This window comes from Tiliqua scincoides, chromosome 2, assembly GCF_035046505.1.
Source record: "Tiliqua scincoides isolate rTilSci1 chromosome 2, rTilSci1.hap2, whole genome shotgun sequence".
In the NCBI taxonomy this organism is placed as follows: domain Eukaryota; kingdom Metazoa; phylum Chordata; class Lepidosauria; order Squamata; family Scincidae; genus Tiliqua; species Tiliqua scincoides.
Window position 1 is genome coordinate 113,955,234 of NC_089822.1, and position 24,408 is coordinate 113,979,641.

Consider the following 24,408-nt stretch of genomic DNA (forward strand, 5'->3'; position numbering starts at 1 on the left):
GTGAAGCAGGGCTGTGTTCTTGCACCAACCTTGTTTGGGATTTTCTTCGCTGTCCTGCTGAAGCAGGCCTTTGGAACTGCAACAGAAGGCATCTATCTCCGGACCAGATCAGACGGAAAGCTCTTCAACCTCTCCAGACTGAGAGCAAAATCCAAAGTCCAGCTGAAATGTCTGCGTGACTTCCTCTTTGCCGACAATGCAGCTGTCACTACCCACTCTGCCAAAGATCTCCAGCAGCTCATGGATCGTTTTAGCAAGGCCTGCCAAGATTTTGGACTGACAATCAGCCTGAAGAAAACACAGGTCATGGTTCAGGATGTGGACTCACCTCCCTGCATTACAATCTCTGAGCATGAACTGGAGGTTGTCCATGACTTTGTGTACCTTGGCTCAACGATCTCCGACACTCTTTCTCTCAATACCGAGCTAAACAAGCGCATCGGTAAAGCAGCTACCACGTTTTCCAGACTCACAAAGAGAGTCTGGTCCAACAAGAAGCTGACGGAACATACCAAGATCCAGGTCTACAGAGCTTGTGTCCTGAGTACACTTCTGTACTGCAGCGAGTCATGGACTCTTCGCTCACAACAGGAGAGGAAACTGAGCGCTTTCCACATGCGCTGCCTCCGACGCATCCTCGGCATCACCTGGCAGGACAAAGTTCCAAACAACACAGTCCTGGAACGTGCTGGAATCCCTAGCATGTATTCACTGCTGAAACAGAGACGCCTGCGTTGGCTTGGTCATGTCGTGAGAATGGATGATGGCCGGATCCCAAAGGATCTCCTCTATGGAGAACTCGTGCAAGGAAAGCGCCCTACAGGTAGACCACAGCTGTGATACAAGGACATCTGCAAGAGGGATCTGAAGGCCTTAGGGATGGACCTCAACAAGTGAGAAACCCTGGCCTCTGAGCGGCCCGCTTGGAGGCAGGCTGTGCAGCATGGCCTTTCCCAGTTTGAAGAGACACTTTGCCAACAGTCTGAGGCTAAGAGGCAAAGAAGGAAGGCCCATAGCCAGGGAGACAGACCAGGGACAGACTGCACTTGCTCCCGGTGTGGAAGGGATTGTCACTCCCGGATTGGCCTTTTCAGCCACACTAGACGCTGTGCCAGAACCACCTTTCAGAGTGCGATACCATAGTCTTTCGAGACTGAAGGTTGCCAATACAATTGCTATTTTAACATTTTATTTTGTAATCAGCCTTAGAAACCTTATGGCCAAAAGGAAAGATAAAAATTGCTTTAAATAACTAACTTTTTGCTGTCAGAAATTTCTCAGATCGAGTTCCAGAGTGCTGTACTGGAAACAGTGAAACTTCCATGGAAGAGCCCCAGGTCAAATCCCTGTTCACTCCACTGAGTAACCCTGAACCAATCATGATTTCTTGGTGGACAATAGAAGCCAATCACATATACTGCTCTGAGCTCCTTGAGAGAATGGTGGGAGGAAAATATAACTTAGGACAACAGCTCAATGATCAGAAAGTCATTGCTAGGCAAAGAATCCAAGGATACTGAAGCTAAGAAAGTCGTTCAGGGCTTAGAGAGTTGGTCAAGATTACTAGATTGGTGGCAGCATTAATTCCAAATAGTCATAGGATTGCATTGTCCAAACTGAGACCTTTTCAATAGTTCTGCCAAAAGCAGGCCCTACTTTATCACAAACAATCACCACTACTTTTAACCTCACTAAGATTCCATATGCATCAATGAGGCAAAGTGGAATCAACCTAAGGGGGTGTTAGAAGACCAAAACCCACTTGAGGTGTAGTGGCCACCTTGAGAGGACCATAAAACATTGCCAAGTTCAATATAGGGCAAGTTTCTGATATCTATAACAGTTATGTGCAAGCATTTAAGCAGATGCAGGTTCTCTCCCTCCTCCCCCCAATGTCAAACTTGTACATTTTTCTCCCTTTGATACTGCTACTGAGGGTTCTCAACAGGAACAGAGAGCTGACATTCATTCAGATGTGTATCCTCTCCATTAGAGAGCAGCACAACCTCACATAATGGACTGTCATAATGTGTTGAGTTCATGCTATGCAAATGTGCACTTTTGTTTCTTCCAGAAACACGGCAATTGTCTGAAGGTAATACCACCCCAGGGCCCATTAGTGTTCCTTGTGACACACAAATTTATGGTGGCTTGGTGGTTTGGTGTGGGATTTAGAGTCACTAAATAACATACACACAGGAGAAAAGTCAAAAGGAGGCTTTTATTTATCTCATGAGATGGGAGACTATATAATCAATGTCAAATCATGTAAGGAACTCTCTCCCCTAAGGGAAGGCACCAACAGCATGTATAGAAGCATATAGCAGTAACAATGTTGTCCAACAGTTAGTGACGAATGCAAACAATGTGCCTGGTATGCTGGTTTTAGTGTCCTCTGCAAAGATTTTTTTAGAGCGGGTGCAAAGACTTAAGGAATGTGCTCAGAGGGGAATGGACTAGTAGTTCCTGGTGACACAGTGTAACAACATGGGGTTGCCCAGGAGATGGAGGAGCCGCAGGGCGCAATCCTAACCCCTTATGTCAGTGCTTTCCAGCCAATGGGTGCCAATGGGACATGTGCTGCACCCTGCAGTTGGGTGTTACTCACAGAGGCCTCCTCAAAGTAAGGGAATATTTGTTCCCTTACCTCAGAGCTGCATTGCTCTTATGTCAGTGCTGGAAAGCACTGACATAAGGGGTTAGGTTTGCACCCACAGTCTTTCATACCAAACCTGTGTGATATTTTCCTACATAACACTTCAGAAAAATGCAAGGTGCAGCCACCTGGTATTCCACCAGTGTACAAGTATGAGTGGTTACCTTAAGCCACAGATTGGTAGGGGGTGCCATCCTCTGTCTGTTCATTCATTTTAACTACTTCTCTTCCCCCCCCCCCAGACTGGAAAAGAAAGAGAGGGAAGGAATGGAAGAAGTATAAAGGAGAGTAGTATGCCAAGGAAGTAGAGTGAGGATGATGTAGACCTTGTGTCCTGGCAGCAGAGAACCATCCTGAGGCCAGCTGAGATTAAAACAAAAACACACAACTATGATGAGGGAGAGAAAGAATCTCTATCTGCTAACAAAGTAACTAGTGTTATTGGAGTCAAAGTATTTATTGAACATCATTATAGGCAGAACAGCATCTGAAAAACATGAAAGTGAGGTTACCAATTATCTCATTGCAGCAGAGTTTTTGTGCCTTTGCTCACTGTATGACAAAGTAGAAGAGGAGCAAGTGTCAGCGTGGTCTGGTTGCACCAGTGATATCACTGTCTGTGGTGGAATTTGCTAAGCTACAGGAGCTTGTCTGTAAGCAACCTCACAGAGGAACAGATGGAATCACATTGGGCACTGCTGCCAGGCAGGCTGTGGGCTTCCCTCGTGTCTGCACAACTGGACATGAGATGGATCCTGTGTGCCCTTGGTGGAAAGCTGCCTGTGGAAAGCAAAGAAAAACAATGAGAGCATAACAAGGAATAGATAGAAGCAACATATGGTCAAGATGCATATTCAGTGTTTGTATGTGAAAATTGTGCCATCTGAGTGCACATGCAATAGTGCCTTGTTGAGGGTAGAGAGTTCAGTGCCCCATCTCCCACTTGGCCATGGCCAGCCCACGGGTCCGCCCACTGCCAGTTCTCCCCCACCTTGGAATGCCTGATTTGGCCAGTGCAGCCTTAGTGCAGCAGGACTCAGGTCAGGACTCAGCCTCCAGAGGCCAGCACATGGATGTGCGCTGGCCTCCCTCCTCACTTGGTGGGGCAAATGTGCCTTACAGCACATTTGTGACACTCCCTGGCTGGTGTAAGAGACTTACACCACTCCAGCACAATCTCTAGATTGCGCTTTCAATGAAATTCCACTGATTGGTTGGCAGCCTTCAGTCTCAAAAGACTATGGTATAAGCCAGGGGTGTCCAAACCTGGGTGTCCTCAGGCACTCCCAATCTGGCCCTCAGGGAGCCTCCAGTCTCCAATGAGCTTCTGGCCCTCTGGAGATTTGTTGGAGCCCACACTGGCCAGATGCAACTGCTCTCAGCGTGAGGGCAACTGTTTGATGTCTCACGTGAGCTGTGGATGAGGGCTCCCTCCCTCCCTCCATGAGGGCTGCTTGATGTTTCACATCTGTGATGCAGTAGTGGCAGCAAAGGAAAGTCCAGCCTTGCTTTGTACAATGCCTTTTATAGGCCTTGAGCTATTGCAAGACCTTCATTCATTCATATAATTTCATCTTTAATATATTCATTTATGTAAACGTATGTAAATTTATTCAAATTTTAAATGTAAATTAATTCTTCCTTCCCCCCCCCCGGCTGCTGACACAGCGTCAGAGGGATGATGTGGCCCTCATGCCAAAAACTTTGGACACCCCTGATCTATAACAATGTTTCTCAAACTGCGGGTCAGGACCAACAGGTGCGTCGTGAGCCAATTTTACGTGGGTCCCCATTCATTTCAATATTTTATCTTTCATATATTAAACTTGATGTTACCACGGCATGTGACTGCATTTGGGGAAATGTTACAGATTTGTTAACAGGCTACACTGTATAGGCTTTTAACAAGGTCAGTAAATGGGACTTACTCCTGGGTAAGTGTAGGTAGGATCACAGCCTTGGATTGTTAAAAATTTTCCTGCTTGATGACGTCACTCCTGGTCATGACATCACTTCTGGTGGGTCCTGACAGAGTCTCATTCTAAAAAGTGGGTCCTGGTGCTAAAAGTTTGAGAACCACTGATCTAGAATGCTGGCACTGGAATGAAAACTTGAGTGTCTGGTCAGGGCCAGGGACGGATCCGCATTTGTGTTTGGGGGGGAGGCATGAGCACTGCCGACTCCAGAGCCCAGGTCAACCAGGCAGGTTGGCCTGGGCTCCAGGTTGAACTCCGTGTCCTCTGTGGCTGAGGTCTGCTGGGCAGGTGGACCTGGGCTCCCGCCTGGACTCACAACCCAGATCTACCTGCCAGGTAGACCTGGGCTCCCATTCCGCCTCTCCCAGGCTGGTAGACCTGGGCTGCCAGCAGTGCTTGGACTGCCAGGCGCCCCTCCCCTCTGGCGTCAGACTGGGGGGGACACCCACGGCCCCCCTTGGAGCCAGCCCCGGTCAGGGCCGCTTCAGGGTCCAGCCCCTTTGGAGGGAGGGAGTCGGAAGCCTGCAGACTAGTGGCTGTCAGAGGAATTCTCGCTCTTCTCCCTCCCACCTCTCGCGAGACTTCCCGCCCGTTGGGCCGGCCCGCCCTTCTTGTCCTCAGGAGCAAAGTTCGGCCCCGCCGCCTTTGGGAAGCGCTGGAGTTCTCGCGAGAAGTCAGGAGCCCCTGCACTGGAAGCGGCGATGGCGGCACTGGCGGGCTCCCCCTCAGCCAGCCTCACTTCCTTGGCGGCGGCGGTCCCCAACCCCGCTCCGGTGCCGGCGGGTCCGCCTGGCTACAGGCACTTTGAGCCGGAGGCGCTGGGGCTGAGCCCCGGCTGGAAGCTGACCAGCTACGGGGAGCTGCGCGGCTGAGGCTGCAAAGTCCCCCAGGAGACCCTGCTCAGGCTCCTGGAGGGACTCGGCGGGCCTCGCGCAGGACTGGCCGGGGCGGGCGAGGTGGTGGCCGGCAACGCCGCCGCCCCCACTCTCGGTGAGGCTCGCTCGGGAGGGGCTGGTCCGTCGTGCGTGGCCTCGGGGGAGGCCTCAGAGCTGGGACTACAGTGCGGCAGAAAGAAGCCACGATCCTGTCCACACTTACCCGGGAGTAAGCCCCATTGGCTGTAATGGGACTTGCCTCTGAGTAGACATGCAGCGGATTGGGCTCTGAGGCTGTAATCCTGTCCACACTTACTGGGAGTAAGCCCCATTGACTGTAATGGGACTTACTTCTGAGTAGACATGCAGAGGATTGGGCTCTGAGACGGTAGAGTCCTGAAGGGGTCAAACAGGCTGTGAGTCTGGAATGCCTTTTTTAGGCCTTTTAAAAACTATATATAAGTTTTTGGACATATACAAATCTACTTTTATAGATTTTCCGCTTGCAGGAAGTGTTTTCTTTTGTTTTTTAAGCTATAGGGGAGCCTCTACCAAGCTAATGGTCTGAGCCACAAACTAGAATGCTCCTCTGGTTCCAATCTTGCCTCTGCTTTCAGCTCATTAAGTGTTTTAAAATGTCATCCTTGCTTGCAGCAGGGATGTGCGGTGGGTGGGGAGGCAACTGAGGCAGAGCCTCCCCCCAGCCCTTCTAAAATTGCCGATGCCGTACCATGTGAGGTGCTCGAGCACACTCAACCCACGTGTGTGCGTTGACTGTGCTCAAGCACCTCACACGATGGCAGCATTGCTTTTCAAAGGACTGCAGGGGGGAGGCTCTGCCTCACTTCATTGCACGTCCCTGGGTTGCAGTTTTGTTCTATTACCTCATGACTCTGCTGTCTTATTCCTACCTCAGTTTACTGCATATATATAAACCTGACCTGAAGGTTCTTTGGTGCATCCAAGGAATTGCTTGAGGTGTGACTATTTCTGGGGGTTCTGCAATGCTTGTGATCTTGCATGCAGGCATTGGAATGGATTCCTGTGTGATTCCCTTAAGACATGGAGGACTCTCCCTTGTTCAGACCACGGACTTCTTTTACCCATTGGTAGAGGACCCCTATATGATGGTGAGTATTGTAGGAAAACGCATGTGTTTTTTTTTTAAGGGATAGGGGTTTGATTGTTCAGAAGGAAATGAACTATGTTGTGGAACCTGGTTCGTTTGAGGAGGCAGCAAGTTTGGGGATTGAGGTTCATGGAACCTTGCATGTCATTGTTCTTATTCAGTGTATGTTGTTGCATGTCTCGGAACTAGGGCCGCATTGCCTGTGCCAATGTGTTGAGTGACCTCTACGCCATGGGCATCACAGAGTGTGACAACATGCTTATGCTGCTGAGTGTGAGTCAGAAAATGACTGAGGAGGTGAGAAGCACTCTGTCATTTTTCTACAAAATACTTTACATAATATCAAACAGAATATTTTTGTATACAATTGAATATTCTGTATGTGATTACAGTAGAAAAGGTTTGTGAAAAAGGAACTATACTTTGTACATGCTTGGAAACATTAATAGTTTAGCAGGGTTTTTGATTCCAAACAGTTGGGAAAGCCATTGGTAGAGCTGCTTTTCTGTTTGCATTTTCCATCAGCACTTCTGTATGTAGGGTTGAGGAGCCTCTGGAGGTAGAGCAGTAATTGAAACAATGGTTTGTCAATTTAGATATCATTGAAAACAAAAGTGGACGTAAATTCACTTCAAACCATGTTTTCTTAAATTCTGTTTTTCCAGCCAATTGCAAACAATAGCTTGTCAGTCTGGGCATCCTCTTAAATCATAGCTAAGTACCCATAACCATTGTCTGATTTGGTGTCTGAACTGAATATCTGTGGCCAAATCAACTTGCAGTTCAGGTTTTTGTATTGCTGTTATTGCTGCAGAGCCCCTCGCCGTGGAAAAAGGCAGACAGACTTTAATATCCCAGGCTCAATTTTCCACAAGAATCCTAGGAACTGCAGGTAATTCCCTGACCCCTTTACTGTACCCTTCACTTAGGAGCGGGAGAAAGTCATGCCATTGCTGATCAAAGGCTTTCGAGATGCAGCAGAGGATGGTGGCACTTCAGTAACTGGAGGGCAGACTGTCTTGAATCCTTGGATCATTGTTGGAGGGGTTGCAACTGTTGTATGTCAGCCCAATGAGTTCATCATGTGAGTATTTGGAATCTCATTAGTGGGAGGGAGTTGAGATAACAAGTGACATGATTCTGGTTGTATGTGAAGAAGAGAAAATTAATCATGTTGCAGTATCTGCTGAGAGGTGAAAAGGGTGCTTGCAAGACTACAGAATTTTTGAGTTTGAGCATGGAAAACAGAAAACAGTTGAACTAGGGATTGTTCATATCATTTAAACAGGAGGAAGTTTAGTAGAGGTAGGGACTGGCAAATTCTCTTATCTGTTCCAAGCTGAATAGTACTGCTGCTTGTGCCAGCATCATGGTAGGCGGGGCCAAAGAATGGTCTGAAGGCACATAATGCAATCTGCTACCGAAGATAAGCAGGACTGACCTTGAGAGTTACCTGAATGGAGAACTGCATGAAAGCCAAATACAAATTGATCTGAGTTCTGTTGCTTTTAATTCCAGGCCAGACAGTGCTGTTCCAGGGGATGTCCTTGTACTGACCAAGCCACTGGGGACTCAGGTGGCTGTGAATGCTCACCTGTGGCTAGATAATGTAAGTGCTCATCTGTGGGGAAACATTTGTGTTCTTGAAGATTATATTGCATGGGGGTGAGGGAATACTTGTTTATAAAGAGGGGAAATTAATTGTTGCAAATATTGTCAGACTTGGTAGATCCAAGATTAGTACAGGCCTCAGTAAGGCAACTTTGGAATATTCCTACCCTTGAAGCTTGCTACCTGAGGTGAGGATAATAAGTTGGAAGGGCCCAAACCTGCAGATTTCAATATCCACAGCTGTTCCAGGAATGGAATCTCCACAGATGACATGGGACACTTGTACATGTTTACCTGGAAGTAAGTCCCATTGAACTAAATGGAACTTAGTTCTGAGAAGGCTTCTATAGGATTGCAGTGCATAGATCTTTTTCACACATGCTCTGCCAAATCAGGTTTCCTCCGTCCTGTACTTGTAACTCTGATTTCTTTGGTTTTATATGCAGGGCTTTACATTTGTTTCTGTTGAACATCACCTTGTTGGTGCTTGCTAAAATAATTTTTACTCCGAATTCAGTCTTCCAGGGTGTAAGCTATCACACCCAGCTTTGTATCTTCTGCAAGTTTGGTCAAACATCCTCTCTACCCCAGGGGTGTCAAACTCATTTCATACAGAGGGCCGAAGTTAGCATTCAGGGCTCCAGCAGAGGGCTGGAAGTGATGTCATTAAGCAGAAAGTGACATCATTAAACAGCTAATGACTGGAAATCAGACCCTGTTCTCATATAGAAACTCATTAACTACAAATTTCAAAAGAGAAAGTTTGCAAATCTTGATCATAAAACCCAATTTTCATGTGGGCTACCATTTCAGCTGTAACACTTCAGCAGCTGAGAGCCTGCGGGCCGGATAAAAAGCTTCCGGAGGCCGCATTTGGCCCCAGGGCCTTATGTTTGACACCCCTGCTCTACCCCACCAACCAGATAATTTATAAACATGCTGAACAGCAAGTACCAGAAACTGCCCTTTTGGTATTCTACTCAATACCTCCCTCCAGGTTGAGCAGTGTTCACCAAAAATGGTTGTTCAACTAGCTTTGAATTCATCCATCAGTAGTACCATTGAGCCCACATTTTATCATTTTATCCACAAGGATGTCCTAGGAGGCCTTGTCAAATGGTTTGCTGAAATCAAGGTATAGTATGTCTGAGGCATCCCTGTGGTCTACTAGCAGTGGTTCCCAAACTTCTGACTGGCGGCTCCCTTGACCTACTGGGCCATTAGGGTTACAATCCTATATATTGTATAGGGTGGCTGGTTTTCTGCAAGGATTCCACCACTCCCCTGGATGGTTTCTGTGGTTCCCCAAGAGAGCCACAGCTTACTGTTTGGGAACCACTGGTCTACTGGGCTAGTCACTCTGTCAGAGATTAGATTTGTCTGGCACATTGAACTGTACTGGTTTGGTAGGAGACTAAGAGGTCTCTAGAACTAAATTTGAGCACTAGATCTACTTCTTAGATTCTCTTTTGTATTCTAGCCCGAGCGGTGGAATAAGATTAAGCTGGTGGTCTCCAGAGAAGATGTCGAGCTGGCTTACCAGGAAGCCATGTTTAGTATGGCCATGCTGAATAGGACAGGTAGGAGGAACGTGGAATATGTTGCTTGACCTGTACCACCTCTATCTCAAAGGGTTTACACTGCTGTGGCAACAAATGATATGCATTTCTTCTAACTGTTGTAATGAGGTACAAAGAAGTATGTAATGGTCTTTATTGTCCAGCCATAGTCTTGAAACTTCTTCAACATTCTTGGTGTTTGCGTGCCAAGTTCTTTTTTTAAGGGGAATTACACCAAGGCTGCAGTCATAAGCAAACTTATCCTGAGAGTAAAGCCCACACTGGGACTTCCAAATAGAAATGCATAAGATGGCACTGTGTGTGTAAGATGCTTAATAATGCATATTTAGCTCTTCCTATATACTGTACTAGTTATCTTTGTACAGACAGTAACTGACTTGTATCTCCTGCCAAAAAGCTGCTTTTGACATGAAAGTAACAGCTGCAATGTCTAAAATCCTATGGCAGGGTGATTAACTTGGGATTTTTGTTGACCTCCATAAAAGTCTGTGATTGAGAAAGAAACTCATGCAAATTATTTCTGTCTGAAGTGATTTGCAATGGCTTTTTGGACGCATATTTTGCATCCACATCTAGCTCTATTAAGACCATGGATCTAATTGAATGTGAATTTGCTCCATCTTATAAGTAGGTTTGAAGGCTGTACTCCTACTGTATTTGTGCTGTTAGCACCAATCTCAAAGAGCCAATTTTTGATAGACCCTCACTGATGGAGGAAGTTGACACTGTTAGTAGTTTTTGTGTTGCCTGAAGTGTATATATAGTTGACAAAGGAGCAGTTGAATCTGAATTATCACTTGTGTCTATAAGTTTTGCTTTCTTCCCACAGCTGCCAGTTTGATGCACACTTTCAATGCTCATGCTGCCACAGACATCACAGGCTTTGGGATTCTAGGCCATGCACAGACTTTGGCCAAGCAGCAGCGCAATGATGTGTCCTTCGTCATCCACAATCTGCCTATCATAGCTAAGATGGCTGCTATCAGCAAAGCATGTGGCAACCGCTCTAGGCTCTTGCAGGGAACATCCCCAGAGACATCTGGTAAAAAGGATACTTCAGCTACAGTTTAAGGGGTTTGGAGGGAGTTTAATTTGTAAATGATCTTAACTTGCTTTCTTCTGTGACAGGAGGGTTGTTGATCTGTCTTCCTCGGGAGCAGGCTGCCCGCTTCTGTGCTGAGATAAAATCTCCCAAATATGGAGAAGGACACCAAGCCTGGATCATTGGCATTGTGGAGAAGGGCAACCAGACCGCTCGCATCATTGACAAGCCTCGAATAATTGAAGTGACACCCCGTGGAGCCAGTGCCTCCCCTCAGGATAACAATTCTAGTGCTAGCCCTGAAGCTGCCTCATGAGGTGGCAAAATGGCTTTCTTCTGTCCATTGTAGGCTTTGGAGCTGAATAGTGCAGCCCATTAAGATTCTGGGTCAACATGCATTTGCCTACTATAGCACAAAGATCCCCAGGGTTTGAGGTTAGCAGCTGGTTCCTTCCTCTTGTCTGATAATGTATTTAGTTTTGAAAGCATTTCCTGCGAGCAGGTGAATTGCTGGCACTGTTGATTTGGAGAAGATGGTAACTTGAATTATTTATTGGAATAATTCTGCCTGTTCTTAAGCTCTCCCAGCTTTTGGTCAGACTGAGCAGCTGGTCCAAAAGGAGGGTGAGTGACTTAAAGCCATTTGGTTGGGCTAGAGGCCTCTCCTCTCTTCATGAAGCACCTCCCTTAAAACCCAGCTATGGGCCTGGAGGAGCTGAGGATCTCTAGAGGAGCAGCACCAAGCTCAGCTTTATGGATTGTTCCTTGGGTTGTAAATTATTGGTGATTTGAATAAATAAAAAGTTGATTTCTACAGATGTGGGACTTGGTTGGGAGGGTGGAGTACTTGTAGTGTTAACAATGAAGGGATAGGCCTGGTAAAAGTAGAAAAGTCACTATGGCGATCTTGAACTTTGTTTTAATTGACTTTAGATAAAAGTAAGAGTCATGCAGTGGCTCTTTATGCTGCAGAAAGATTGGTAACTAACCACAGTAAGCAATTTCAGCTGAGAACAGCTCTTACAAAGTTGAGGAAAAACTGTTTGCTTTTTAGTCTGTCTCTTATCACAGCTTGGGTGAGAAATGTTTAATATCATCTGAAGGCATAGTCAAGCCAGCCTACAAGATTCTTTACGTGGGAGGTGAGAATTAGCAGTCCTTATACTAACCTTAAAATGAGAAACAGAATATCCATTTGTGCTTATTACCTAAAGAAATGGCCTGGTGTCCCCCACATCCAGCAAACTACAAACATTAAGATTGTTTCACACAAACCAGGAACAGTGCAACCCAAAGCTGCTAGTGTAGCCAGGCCCTGAAGGGCAGCAGCAGGCTCAACCACTCATGGGAGGAAAAAAGTTAAATCACATACAGGTAGTGAGCAAACCAGTCTTTTTGCTCCAGGGTCTACTCTTAGCAGCTCTTGTTAAGGCAATGTAGCAAAAGCAAATCAGATGGCAACTCTCCATTCTTCATTGATGTCACTGGATACAGTCCATGACATGGATTTGTAGAGTGTCCATGTCTGGAGCTCTATATTGGCACTTGGGACAACAGTAGTCAGGTTGTTCATCTGCAATGCTCTGTCTTCGTCCTGTTATATGCTGGTGATGGAATGGTGCAGTACCCATCAGGAAAGCTGGATGGGAAAGAAAGGCAAGTGATTAACAAGCTGAGGCCCCCCCCCCAGCAAGCAAGACTATTTATGCACTGCACCCTTGCTCTGATAGTAAGTACTCATTCTAGATTGGGGTGGCCCAGGACTCAATGCGGCCCACTGAGAGCCCCCAATCTCCAATGAGCTCTGGCCCTCCAGAGACTTGCTGGAGCCTGCGCTGGCCTGACGCAACTGCTCTCAGCGTGACAGCCAACTGTTCGACCTCTTGTGTGAGCTGTGGCACAAGGGCTCCCTCCACTGCTTGCTGTTTCATGTCTGTGATGCAGCAGTGGCAGCCAAGGAAAGGCTGGCTTTGCTTTGTGCAAGGCCTCTGAGCTATTGCAAGACCTTCATTTATTCATTCATATAAGTTCCATCTCTAATGTATTCATTTATGTAAATTTATTTAAATTTGAAATGTAAATTAACTCTTTTTCCTGGCTCCCTCACACAGTGTCAGAGCGATGGTGTGGCCCTCCTGCCAAAAAGACTGGACACCCCTGTTCTAGATCTTTGTGAGATTGAAGGGAGAGTTAGGAGCACCAACTCTCTCCTGAGTGCTTTAAATACACTATAGTCCCAGATGATGCTACTATGGTTGTTAAGCAGTGGGGTCCCCTAAAGATCTATGCTCTAGAGATAGCCACAGCTGCACATGATACCACATTCAGTGTAGTGCCAAGAACTGCAAAAAGTGTCTTCAGGCTGGGAATGGGCATCAAAATGGCAAGTCATGGTCAATATAATCATATTCAGTTTTAGATAAGTATAAAATGATACCAGGGAGGGGGGAGGAATCTCATTTTCACACAAACACTGAACAGACTGATCCACCAGGAGAAATCTTGGGAGTTGTAGTTGACACTTCAGTGAAAGTGTCAATTCAATGTGCAGCAGCCAATAATGGCAAATCCCATGTTATGACTTACTGAGGATGTGACTGATAAGATTAATATTACATACAGTACCTTATCTTAAAGTACTGCATCTGAAATACAGGACCAGCCTATACATGGACTTTTTATACAAGGATTTGACTCAACACCAATAGCCCCTGCAAATGGGAAGGATGATCCCTGGAGAAGGGGAAAAATGCACCCCTTTAAAATAACAGTTTTAAAAAAACTGCTTTTTACTGTTGCAGAGAGAGTCATGCAAGTGGCTCAGTTATAATCTAAGTATCCACATATTTTTCTACCCCAAAGCTGGTGAGAAGGGCCCTCTAAATTAAAGGAAAACCATTGTTTAATAATGTCAGAGAGGGCAGCCAGCTGACAATCCATCAACCATTCTCTCTGCAGGCTTCACTTCTCCCTTTCCACTGAGCACATGAACTAAGGCTAAATAGCAGCGATTATCACCTTCTCCATTCTTCTCCCTTGCTGGGGCTCCTGGTGAAGAGAAGGATTGCTGCCTCCTAGTGAAACCTAAGTGCCTGGAGAGACACTGATTGCTTCTGTGTTGCATTACAAAGGTCATCAAGGCTGTTTTTAAATCACCAGAACAAAGACTTTGTTTTTTAAATTGATTTGCTTGGAAGGGAACCCTCATGAATAATGAGACTCAACCTGTACTTTACAGGAGGACCCTGTATCCACAGATTGGGTCCATGGGGGCCCTCCACGTGTCCCCTAGCTTCTGGAGGGTCTTCTGAGCCTAGCCTAGGTCACGTGTGGCCTCTGCTAGGCTCAGAATAATTATAGGCCTAGAAATATTTCTGGAAAACCAGAAGTGACATTTTTCAGCCTATAGAACATAAGAACAGCCCCACTGGATCAGGCCATAGGCCCATCTAGTCCAGCTTCCTGTATCTCACAGCGGCCCACCAAATGCCCCAGGGAGCACACCAAATAACAAGAGACCTCATCCTGGTGCTCTCCCTTGCATCTGGCCTTCTGACAGATGCATAATCATTCTGAGGGCAGAGGCCATGGGAGGACACACACGGCCTCTGCTGGGCTCAGAAGACCTTCCAGAGGTGAGGAGAACTCTGCTCCTCTCACCTCTGGAGGGTGGGGGTGTTCCCTTCTATTCGCAGTTTTACTTAACCATGGGGGGTTCCAGAATGGAACCCCCACAGATATGGGGGCATGCTTGTATACAGTTTTGGTTGCCCTGTTTAAAGAACAGATACAGGATACAGACACATGGATGTATTAGAGCTGGGAAAGATGCAGAAGAGGGTGAATGCAGCATTCAGAGGGTTAGATTCCCTGCTCTGGGGCTATTAGGAATGCAGGTTGAATACTACTGCATATGGAGTGCTAGGGAGGCATTTGGAGAGGTTATTGGTAGGCTTCGTAGAAGCATCTAGTTGGCCTTGGTGGGAAATCGGATGCTGAACTACATAGAACTTTGGTCTGATCAGGCAGGGTTCATAGGTTCTTAATACAATTCTACGATAAACAAATAGTCACAATCTCAATTTGCTACCTACAAAAGTAATACTAGAATTATTTCCACTGGCCATCTTGAGTCACCTCTATGGAATTTCTCTATACTGTTGAATAAGAAAGGTAGGTCCAGTGCTCCTAACCTTGTCAAGTCTGGAGTTATTTATTCAACTCTAAACACTCACCTGGCTGAGAAGACTGAGGACGCAATTCTGAATGGCGATTCCTCATCTCTTCCATCAGTGTCCTATTTGGGAAGGGGAAAACACAACAGTGAGTTTGCAATACTAACTCCTTACCAGCAATTGGTGCAAGATTGGTTGCATCTGGCTGCAGCCCCCATTCCACCAAAATTCATAGGCTACACCATTTGCAGCTGACATGCAATACATGCAATTTTCAGCATAGCTAAAGGGTTGGCCATGTTGTTAGGTATCTGAGTTTTATCAATTCACTTGACTCATACTCACCGGCTGCTCCCCTCAGCATCTGCTTTCAGCTTGTCATAATCTCGCTGCATTTGTGCAAGTTGCTCCATCAAAGCTTCTCTCTGTTCATGTAGCTTCTCACGAGCCTGACGTTCTGCTAAGAAGTCCGTCTTGTAGATCTCAGCCTGTGGGTGAAGTGACAGTCTACTCCTTTATTCTGTGCTGCTCACCTATATCAGCATTACACACACTGGCATGGCTACTACCACAGCCACCCTTCATTTCCTACTCACCTGTGCCTTCAGTACAGGCACAGTCTCCATGATAGCTTTATGCTGTTCAGCCTCCTCCTTCAGCTTATCAATCAGTTCCTGCTTGGCCACCAGGGCCTCCTCAGCCTGCTGTAATTGCTGGGATAATTCAGCAGCCTGCTGATCCAAGCCCTGAGAAAAGGACAGGGAGATTGTAATCATGCCAGAGAAAGAGCGAGGCATAATACAACAATCTTTTGTGCATATCCCATAGCTCTCCACCTTAGCCCAAAGACACACACATACAATCCTTCCCCAGCAGTTGTGATGTTCTATCACAACTTGTATCAATTCTCCTACCTTGCTCCGCTTCTCACTCTCCAGATTGGCTTTGATGTGAGCATCATACTCCTGGAAGAGCTGGTGATAGCCCAACTGCAACTGGGCTAGTTTTCTCCTACACAGGAGAAAGAATGGATCAGATGACAGATACTTGCCTCAGACTCAACCACATCTGCCAGGAGTGCCCTCCCCCCCTCACTTTTCCTCTGTGGCACTCTTCCGCTCCACTCGCAGGGCACTCTCGAGGTTTTGTACGGTCAGCCGCAGATCATCCACCTGTATGCTGTGTTGCATGGCACGGGTTTCAGCCTCCCTTTCTAGCTGTTGGAGTCGCTCACCAGCCCCACGGACCCTGCAAAAGAAGCCACAGAAAACAAGAACTCTTAACCTAGTCAAAAGAGGATGGGTAGAATCCCCCCTCACCATTTTGTTTCTCAAAGTATATACCATGACAGTACTAGATCCAGCATTGTTTGGTTCCATAAGTTTTCTGTGTCCCTTCCCAAGTTATCTTCCTTGTAGTTCTTGGTGCCATCACCCTCTTCCATGGCTTCACATGAAAAGTGGCCCACTTCAGGGGATGTGCTTCTAACTGGGAAGTTCTTTGGCCTTTCCATTACAGCTGCTTTCACTCCTGAAGATGCAACTGGCTCAACTTTTCAACAGCTCATGTGACTAGGGTGGAAATAGCACAGAAACATTTCCACCTCTCCTGGACTTTCTGCTGTGATCTCATGAACTGCCTGATAACACACTAAAGACCACCAATGGCCCCCAACTCAATTTACGAACTTCTTTAGCACTTTGCAGCTGAGAAGGAGATGCCCTGCCCTTTATAAAGTTGGTTTCTTCTAGCATAGATCAAGCCTGTTTCTCTGCCCTGTACTTGTGAAGATCAGATGTTTCTCCAAGATCCTCCTGGTTTGGGCATTCAAGACAGCCAGAGTTTTCTATAACTTGGAAGGGCATAATCGGGCAAATGTGCCTGCTCTAGCTTTCAGGCAGGCAGTACAGGATATACTCCTTGGTCTCTAGCTGCCTTGCTAGCAACCAACAAGAGCTATCAGGTGATCTCTTCCAGTTTGTGAAGGTAGCTGGAGAGGGAAGGTAGTGGGGCTGATTTCCCTGCCACACAGCAGTCCCAACTCATTGTTCCATAATGTCTGCATCACTGCAGGCAAAGGGCCACTGGCCAACAGCACAGCCAAATCACACAAGCCTGCTGCATGGCTCTCACCTCTCCTCCAGCTCTTTCTTCTCCTGTGTGCAGGCCTCCAGTCGGCTTTGACTCTCACGCAACTCCCCCAGAAGGGAAGTCACTTGGGCCTTTAGTGAGGCCTTGTCCTCCACAACCTGCTGTAGTGGAATAGAGAGAAGAGTCAAAGGTCAGGAATCCAAAGTGGGCTGGGCAGGTGGCTCTCCCCAAAATGCCAGGGAAGGCCACCCACACTGAAAACTAAGTGCATATTCACCTCCAACTGCTTGTGCAGCATTTGCAGCTGCTGCTGGGTATCCTGCTCTTGTGCTGCTAAGTGGGCCAGCTGCCCCTGGGCTGATGCAAGCTGTTGATGAAGAGCTGCTCTCCTGGAAGTGGAAGTGATACAGTGAGTGGCAAACAGCTTGCCACCCTTCATAATCCAGTGGGTGTCTTCTACTCTAATTAAGCCATATATACCCTCTGCAAATTCCATCACTCAGCATCCAGCTATGGCTCCCTGCCCAAATTGTAATGGTGATCACCTATTTAGACCCATAAGGGTCTTACCCACAATCCTCCCAGGAATCCTTAATTATGCTCCTTATCCTAATCTGACATCTTTCACCTCCGTATCTCTAAATCTGATTGTATGGCTTTGCATGTTCCCAAAACATGCCACATGTTTTATTGGTGATGTTTTTTTCTCCCCAACCATGTAAAGTTGAATTTATGCAAGTCAACTGCACCTAAGATGTAGTTTAAGCTGGCTGTTTGCGGTTTGATGCTCATGTTGCAAGTTTTGCTACTGCAGTAGCTTTTATCACCAGATATCAGCTAGCCTCTTGGACTTCACCCCTGCCCCCAAAACATCCCATCTGCCAACATCCCTAACTTCCTTGGCCTTTCATTAGCCTGCCTGCTTGCTGGACCCACCTGAGAAAGGACCAGCATATCATCATAAACTTACTCATCCTCTGCCTCCTTCAGCTTCTTGCACAACTGCTCAGACTGGTCCCCACCAGAAATCCTTCTGTGAAGACAGAATGGTGATGGATTGCGCTTTATGAAATTCATTGTGAGCAATGTGAATTGTGAGCATTTGTGAATCAGTCTCCAGCAATGGAACACTTGCAGGCCAACTGACACTTAGCAACATGTTAAGTGAAGGTGGAACACTGGATGGGTACAAGACATTGTGTAGTATGGATGTTCTGAGACTGGGGACTGCATGGGCAGAGGGGCTGACAGCTTGAGAGGCAGCTGGGAAGCAAGTGGAGTTGAACACTACAAAACAATGACCTTGGAATAACCCCAGAAATGGACAAGTGATGGCTATAAGTACAAGAACAGGACTGTGGTGGGCCTCCATATATGAATATCGTAAGTTCTTAGATAATTTATTTTTACCTAGTAAGGATATTGTGCATGCTGCAATTTGTTTCTTCCATTATTTCTCTTAGTAGCCAAAATTTGATATTGGGTACCACTACAGATTACAGCCTGCAACCCAAGAAACAACCTGGGCTGAATGCAGGAGAATTGAAATAAGCGCAAACTTACCAGGATGCACACCCTGGCCTCCAAGGGCCATTCCTTCTGTTTCTCCATCCTAGGGATCTTACCTGCTGTTCCCTGAGCCCTGCAGCGATTCCAACTCCAAGGGACGTTCTACTGGAAGCCCATTCTCCTTGAAAGAAACCCAGAAGAGATTAAGAGTTCAAACTCACCAGCTCCAATTGCCATTCCCCACCACTTAGGACCACTATTCAAACTCTGCATGAGCCTTTCCCATTATCTGCTCTTGATCCCAACATATATTCTGCTATTCCTGCCCCTATCAACTCTCACTTTAATCTTTACTTCAGCCTCCTCTATGGGTATTCCAATCTTTGCTGCTTTTTGCAGTGCGCATATCTCAGCCTGCAAGGCTAGCTTCTCCTTCTGCAGGGCCTGGTTGACTTTTTGAAGTGCCTTCAAATTCCCTTCCAGTCCCTCTTCCTCCTGCTGGAGCATCTCAGGGGCCTAGACAAATGCAAAAAAGGGAAGAAGAAAGTGCATAATTGTGGATGGAAAATGTAAACAAGCCAACCCCAACAGATCACAGCACTCAACTACAAAAGGTTAAGAACTCATTTTGAGATGTTGTGATAGATGGTGGGGAGTGAAGATCACTATGGTTCATGCTGACTGAAACTATTCTTTCATGCTGACTCAGACTTTTCTTCTCTGCCTAAATGGATGTACGACACTTTGCCTTACCAAAGCTGGTATGGTATCCTCTTGAATAAGGGTCACAGTGTCCAATTCCTCCTGTGCTCCAGAAATCCCTTTCTCTGGGGGAGATGGTTGAGAACCTGTCTGTGGGCAGGAAATCCAAATATCTGACATACACAATTTGATCCAAGTAGTTTTAGGCTGCAATCCTATCCAAACTTAGCTGGAAGTGAGCCCCACTGACTATTGTGGAACTTAGTTCTAAGTAAGTATGCATAGGATTGTGTTCTTAGTAAGTTTCCTGATGCCCCAAGTCCTTGACTCTAACACACACATACATCCCAGACATCCCACACGCATCAAAGGTCTTTCAGCGGCATGGCTAATTAGGAGTAAGAGAGAAAGGAACTGCAGGAAGCCCCAACCCAACCTTAGTCCTTCCATGTTACCTGTTGTGTCTCTAGGTGCTCCAGCTTCTGGGCAGCCTGCTCCAACTGCTTTTTCAGCCTTGCACGTTCCAAGTGCAAATTTTCCACTACAGTTCGGGCCTCCTGAAACTTGCACATCAGGAATTCCTTCTCCTCCTTATGCAAAGCCTGGAATTCCAGGAACTCTTGGTAGCGCTCCCGCAACATGCGGTTACTTTGTTGGATGGCTTCTACTCAGAACAGAGAGATGAGGGACATTTGCTGGACCAATATGTCTGGTCCTCCATGGAGGCCAAAATCAACACATCCCATCTGCTACTGAATTCAAGGTTCTAGCTCTAACAAGGTGCCCCTAAAGGACTGTAGTCTGTTGCTTTTAGAATCTAGTTTTTTCCTAAGTGAAAAAATGACTATTCTACCCCGACAAAGACTACAACTCTGAGCACTAGGAAGATCCATTAGTAGGGTCTTCTACTTAGTAGGTCTTACTTTCAAGTAAATATGGTTAGGGTCATGGTTAGAACATGTTTAGGAAGATTAGGGCCATTTTCCAAGCACAGGGGTGGAACAGACTGAAAGACCATCAGTCTCAACTCACTCCAACCCAAGCCACTATCCCCGTTTCATCAAGCCCCTGTTTTCCTCTTCATCCAAATAATCCACATAATAAAGACCACAGTGCTTTATAGGTAGAGACCAGAAGTGAACATAATGTGCAGAATGATGAAATTCTATATAAAATCTTTTAGGACTGTCAGAAATGGGAAAGTGCTGACCTACCATCACCCACACATTTTGGGGGGGGGGGGCATAAAAAAATACTACTTTATGGGCCAATTTGGCTTCCATAACATCATTGCTATTAATTAATCCAGTCCTACCACTTTCAGTTGCAAGTTCAGTTGTGATTCTACCTTCACTTTTTCCTGGTTTCTCCCTGCACTTCATGAAAGCAGCTATTAGAACTGCCTATGGAATTACCCTTTCCTAGCAATGAAACCAATTTTCCAGAGTCCAGAAGCAATGAGTTATGCTTGAATGGCAGCCCCAGGAAACCTAACTCTAAACATTTCTTATTACCAAAGAAAGACTGTCAGGGACAGATTAGCTGGACATTGTAGCTACTACTTTCTCTCTAGGAACTTAAGTCTAGGGCAGTGGTCCCAAGTTGGAGACCATTACATGCCAGAAAATCCTTCCCTGGAGTAAACAGAGCTTACTGTTCCACCAGGGAGCCTCTTCTCTGTGCCTCCAAACACCCTCAACCTTTGCACTGGCCAGCTGCATGTGCCCAGAAACCAGGCGCAAAGCCTGCTGGGGCAACAAAACCCAGAAGCAGCTGGCCAACGCAAAGTTGAGGAGCAATCAGAGGCTCAGGAACAGTAAGCTTCATTTACGTCAGGAAAGGATTACAAGGGGTGCAGGATCTGGCCTGCAGACCAGGGTTTAGCAACTGCTGGTCTAGGGAAACAGAAGCACTTCTCTCCTTACTGCAGAAGTCATTACCTTTTAGTGTGGATCACCTCATCCACACGTTGTAGTGTCAGGTATTTCTATTTCTATTAGAAATAGATATTTCTATTTATCTAGAATACATTTTTGGCAGATCAAGGGGAGATCTTTGGATTCCCTGATTCATAATAATGTGGATCTTAAATAAGAATGGATGAAGCTTTACTGGTGTGCAAAACACTTTAATGAGTTAGCGCAGGGGTTTCTAAACCCAGGCCCGGGGGCCAGGTTTGGCCCATAGCCAGCCTCTATCCCGCCCGCAGCCAGCCTCTGATCACCTGAGAGCCTCTGGCCCAGTTGACCAGACACAAGCAGAGATGTGCTTGTGGGGTGGGGAAATGGGGGTCCGTTTAAGTGTGTGCTTTGGGCTGGGTTAGTGTTTGCAGAAATTCTGGACATTTGAGCCCATTTATTCATTCAGCTAAGTTCCATCTCTAATGTATTTATTTAAATTTTATATTTCATTTTTTTTTCTGGCCCTTGACACTGTGCCAGATGTTTGATGTGGCCCTTTGGCCGAAAAGTTTAGAGACCCCTGAGTTAGAGCAAATATCCCCGTCTAGTTTCAGATTGTGCCTTTTACTGTAGGGGAGCTGGTTAGCTAAACACATTCAGTCAAGAAGCCAGAAGCTTCCTGTCCAAACATACATAGGAACCAAGCTTTCAATTCGCTTCAGCTACCCTGGTTAGAACGCCACTTCCCTCCCTTCAGGAAGCAGGTCTCATTTGGACAGCTTCACAAATACAACAGACACTGTTGAGATGAAGCAGAATTGAGAATATAGAATCAGAATGTAAAGACACCCAGGAACCCAGGCTATCACTAAGGCTCAAAATAGCTCAGTACCAGACCCAATCCTGAAAATGCCTGGTAATTAGGAATGGAGATTAAACTGACTTGTGGGGTCCAAGAAATGAGCATTTCATCAGTCCATTTAAATATTCTCTACTCAGGACTGCATTTCCTAATCACTCCATTGCATCCTCACCTTTGAGATCTCTGTTCTCAGCTAGGAAGTGCTGCACAGTCTCATGTCCTGCCAGCTCAGCTGGTAGGTGCAGGGTGGCAGCTTTGCCCAGGGAGGAGTCATCCCCCATCATGCCGCAGTCACTGCCTGGGCACCCAGCCGGCTGTACCATGTCACAGCTCCAGCCCCTCTGGGCTGCACTCATTCAGCCAGGTCCTGGGAATGGAGAGAGTGGTCAAGACTAAAACTCCAAAACAAAATGGTTAAATAAATAGAAATTGCTCCAGTTAAATACACATCCATCAAGGGAACTTCAACCTAGTTATCTCTGTGGTGATAAACTGCCTGTGCCTGGACCATCACTTTAGAATGCAGGTGGAGTTTCAGATACTGAATGCATCTCCATACATACAAACCAAAAAATTTCCTGCACACAGAAAAGTAGCAGGTCAGGGTGAAGGCTAGGCAAGAACTGTTCTTCTTGCCATGGCAGCTTTCTCTGTGAAGGGAATTTTATTGCATGGAGGAGCACTGAATTCTGTGAGTCTCCCCACTGAAGCCAGAGGAGCTTAACCGTCACAGGGAGAACTACTCTGCCCAGCTAGAGTAGAAGCAGAGGGAGCAAGAGCCTCAATTCTGAAATCCTAAGTGAATGAACTCATTGAACTTACACACTTGAAACCACTTTCCAGGATAGGAGCTTGCATTCAAGTTGGTATGTTGGATTGAGACCTGGGAGACGGAAGCTCAAGTTCCAGTTCAGCTCCAAAGCGCAGAAGTCACCATCCTGCTGCAGAAGTGTAAGAATGAAGTGGGAGGGGGGGATGATCACACACACCAAATGCAAAGAACAAAATGAATCATTTTCATACTAGAAAGGAAGACAAAGAGTGTATCCAAGGCTACTCGCAGCCACAGATAAATGGAACCTCCAGCTTCAGAGGCAGTGTACCTCTGAGTCCCTCTTGCTGATTGACACAGCTAAGAAGGAGGGCTGTTCTTCAGAGCCCGCTTGGGGGACTTCTCGGAGGGGTCTGGGAAAGAGGATGCTGGACTAGACGAGTCTGGGTCTGATCCAGCCAGTGCACCTCAGAGTGTCATGGAAATGTCCGAGTTCTAGGGCGGGGAGCGGAGGAGGTCTGCATGTGGAGGCTCAGCTCAAGCTAGGCAGGGAGCCGTTCCTGAGCCCCGTTCCCCAAGGCGATCCTCCCTCCGTCCCCCGAGAGAAGCCCCTGGAGGGGAGTCCGGTTTAGGAAGGCGCGAAGGGGGGGGGGAGAGAGCCAAAGTCACACCTGCGTTTCGAATTCCTGCCGCTTCCTCCTTCCTGGTTTGTTGTTTTGCTGTTTTCCGGACGTGACGTCTGCAAAGAGAAAGCAAATCGGAGAAACGAAAGGAACTTTCCTCGGCCCCCGGGAGGAAGTGGCGTTTGGAGGGAGAGGGAGGGCTGTGTGCACGCTGCGTCGGGGCTCCCTGCAAAGTGCCGCGCACCGCCTCTGGCTACGCCACTGCTCCATGCTCTCCAGTGACCACTGCGGCCAAGGCTTTCCAATGAACTGTTTGCCTGGGACTTTCTGCACGCCTCGGGCGAAGAGAAGGCAGGGACTGCAGAACGGGGGAGGCTGGAGTGACGCACGCCGCCGCCGCCCTGCCTTCTGATTCGATTTGGAACGTTCATCTTGCTCAGTTAGAAGGAAAGCACCGGGATGGAACGTTGGCCTCTCTGCATTCCACTGGGCGCTGGCTTGGGCTTGGGCTTGGGCTTGGGCTTGGGCTTGGGCTTGGGCTTGGGGGGGAGGGGTGACAACAGCGCTGGCCTGACCTTTCTGCGGTGATCCCAGGTGCCTGAAAGTCCTTTGCTTGGCTTTTTGCTGGAGCTCCCGAAGCCATCGGCACAGTGTGACCAGCTGCAGAACTCCCGCCACTGCATTTTTTAAGCACAGCATGTTCAGGGTGCCCAGGTGGCATAAGAGGACCAGGCATCCCAAAATGTAGGGCATCCAAGGAAAAAGTAGGACATGACAAAATGAAAGCTAAAAACACTTGTACAGTATGTGGATTTCATGTGACTATATTAATTAGATTTAAACTATATTTCATCTAATTTATTACATACAGGGTGCAATCCTAACCCCTTATGTCAGTGCTTTC

At 46.9% G+C, this 24,408-nt stretch overlaps 2 protein-coding genes across 4 annotated transcripts; one reads left to right on the forward strand and one right to left on the reverse strand.

Annotated features, from left to right (window-relative positions):
* Nucleotides 1-5,280: 5,280 nt before the first annotated feature.
* Nucleotides 5,281-11,683, forward strand: LOC136638763 (selenide, water dikinase 2-like). Its single transcript, XM_066612793.1, has 8 exons — nucleotides 5,281-5,622; nucleotides 6,534-6,637; nucleotides 6,826-6,933; nucleotides 7,566-7,720; nucleotides 8,155-8,245; nucleotides 9,728-9,827; nucleotides 10,657-10,869; nucleotides 10,956-11,683. The coding sequence occupies exons 1-8, from the start codon at nucleotides 5,334-5,336 to the stop codon at nucleotides 11,183-11,185; spliced, it is 1,290 nt and encodes a 429-aa protein (XP_066468890.1). The 5' UTR covers nucleotides 5,281-5,333; the 3' UTR covers nucleotides 11,186-11,683.
* On the reverse strand, nucleotides 9,947-23,622 carry IKBKG (inhibitor of nuclear factor kappa B kinase regulatory subunit gamma). 3 transcript variants are annotated; one of them, XM_066612790.1, is made up of 16 exons: nucleotides 23,553-23,622; nucleotides 22,932-23,050; nucleotides 22,282-22,476; nucleotides 19,802-20,010; nucleotides 19,398-19,496; nucleotides 18,987-19,160; nucleotides 18,761-18,825; nucleotides 18,106-18,168; nucleotides 17,413-17,524; nucleotides 17,178-17,296; nucleotides 16,140-16,292; nucleotides 15,959-16,055; nucleotides 15,641-15,790; nucleotides 15,390-15,532; nucleotides 15,105-15,166; nucleotides 9,947-12,508 (listed from the first exon to the last, which is right to left on the reverse strand). In XM_066612790.1, exons 3-16 carry the CDS (start codon nucleotides 22,463-22,465, stop codon nucleotides 12,351-12,353), a joined length of 1,788 nt encoding a protein of 595 aa, XP_066468887.1. In that variant the 5' UTR covers nucleotides 22,466-22,476; nucleotides 22,932-23,050; nucleotides 23,553-23,622; the 3' UTR covers nucleotides 9,947-12,350. The 3 variants fall into 3 exon arrangements, with proteins under 3 accessions (XP_066468887.1, XP_066468888.1, XP_066468889.1); XM_066612791.1 differs by having other exon boundaries at nucleotides 22,932-23,047; nucleotides 23,553-23,606; XM_066612792.1 differs by lacking the exon at nucleotides 19,398-19,496.
* Between the last annotated feature and the right edge of the window lie 786 nt (nucleotides 23,623-24,408).

Excerpts from the sequence above, each read along its gene's own strand:
- IKBKG (XM_066612790.1), bottom strand. The coding sequence starts at position 22,465 with ATGAGTGCAGCCCAGAGGGGCTGGAGCTGTGACATGGTACAGCCGGCT. Across the intron at positions 16,056-16,139 it reads AAGAGTGCCACAGAGGAAAA|GAGAAAACTAGCCCAGTTGC; the intron begins GTGAGGGGGGGA and ends TCTCCTGTGTAG. Across the intron at positions 15,167-15,389 it reads GATGCTGAGGGGAGCAGCCG|GACACTGATGGAAGAGATGA; the intron begins GTGAGTATGAGT and ends CTTCCCAAATAG.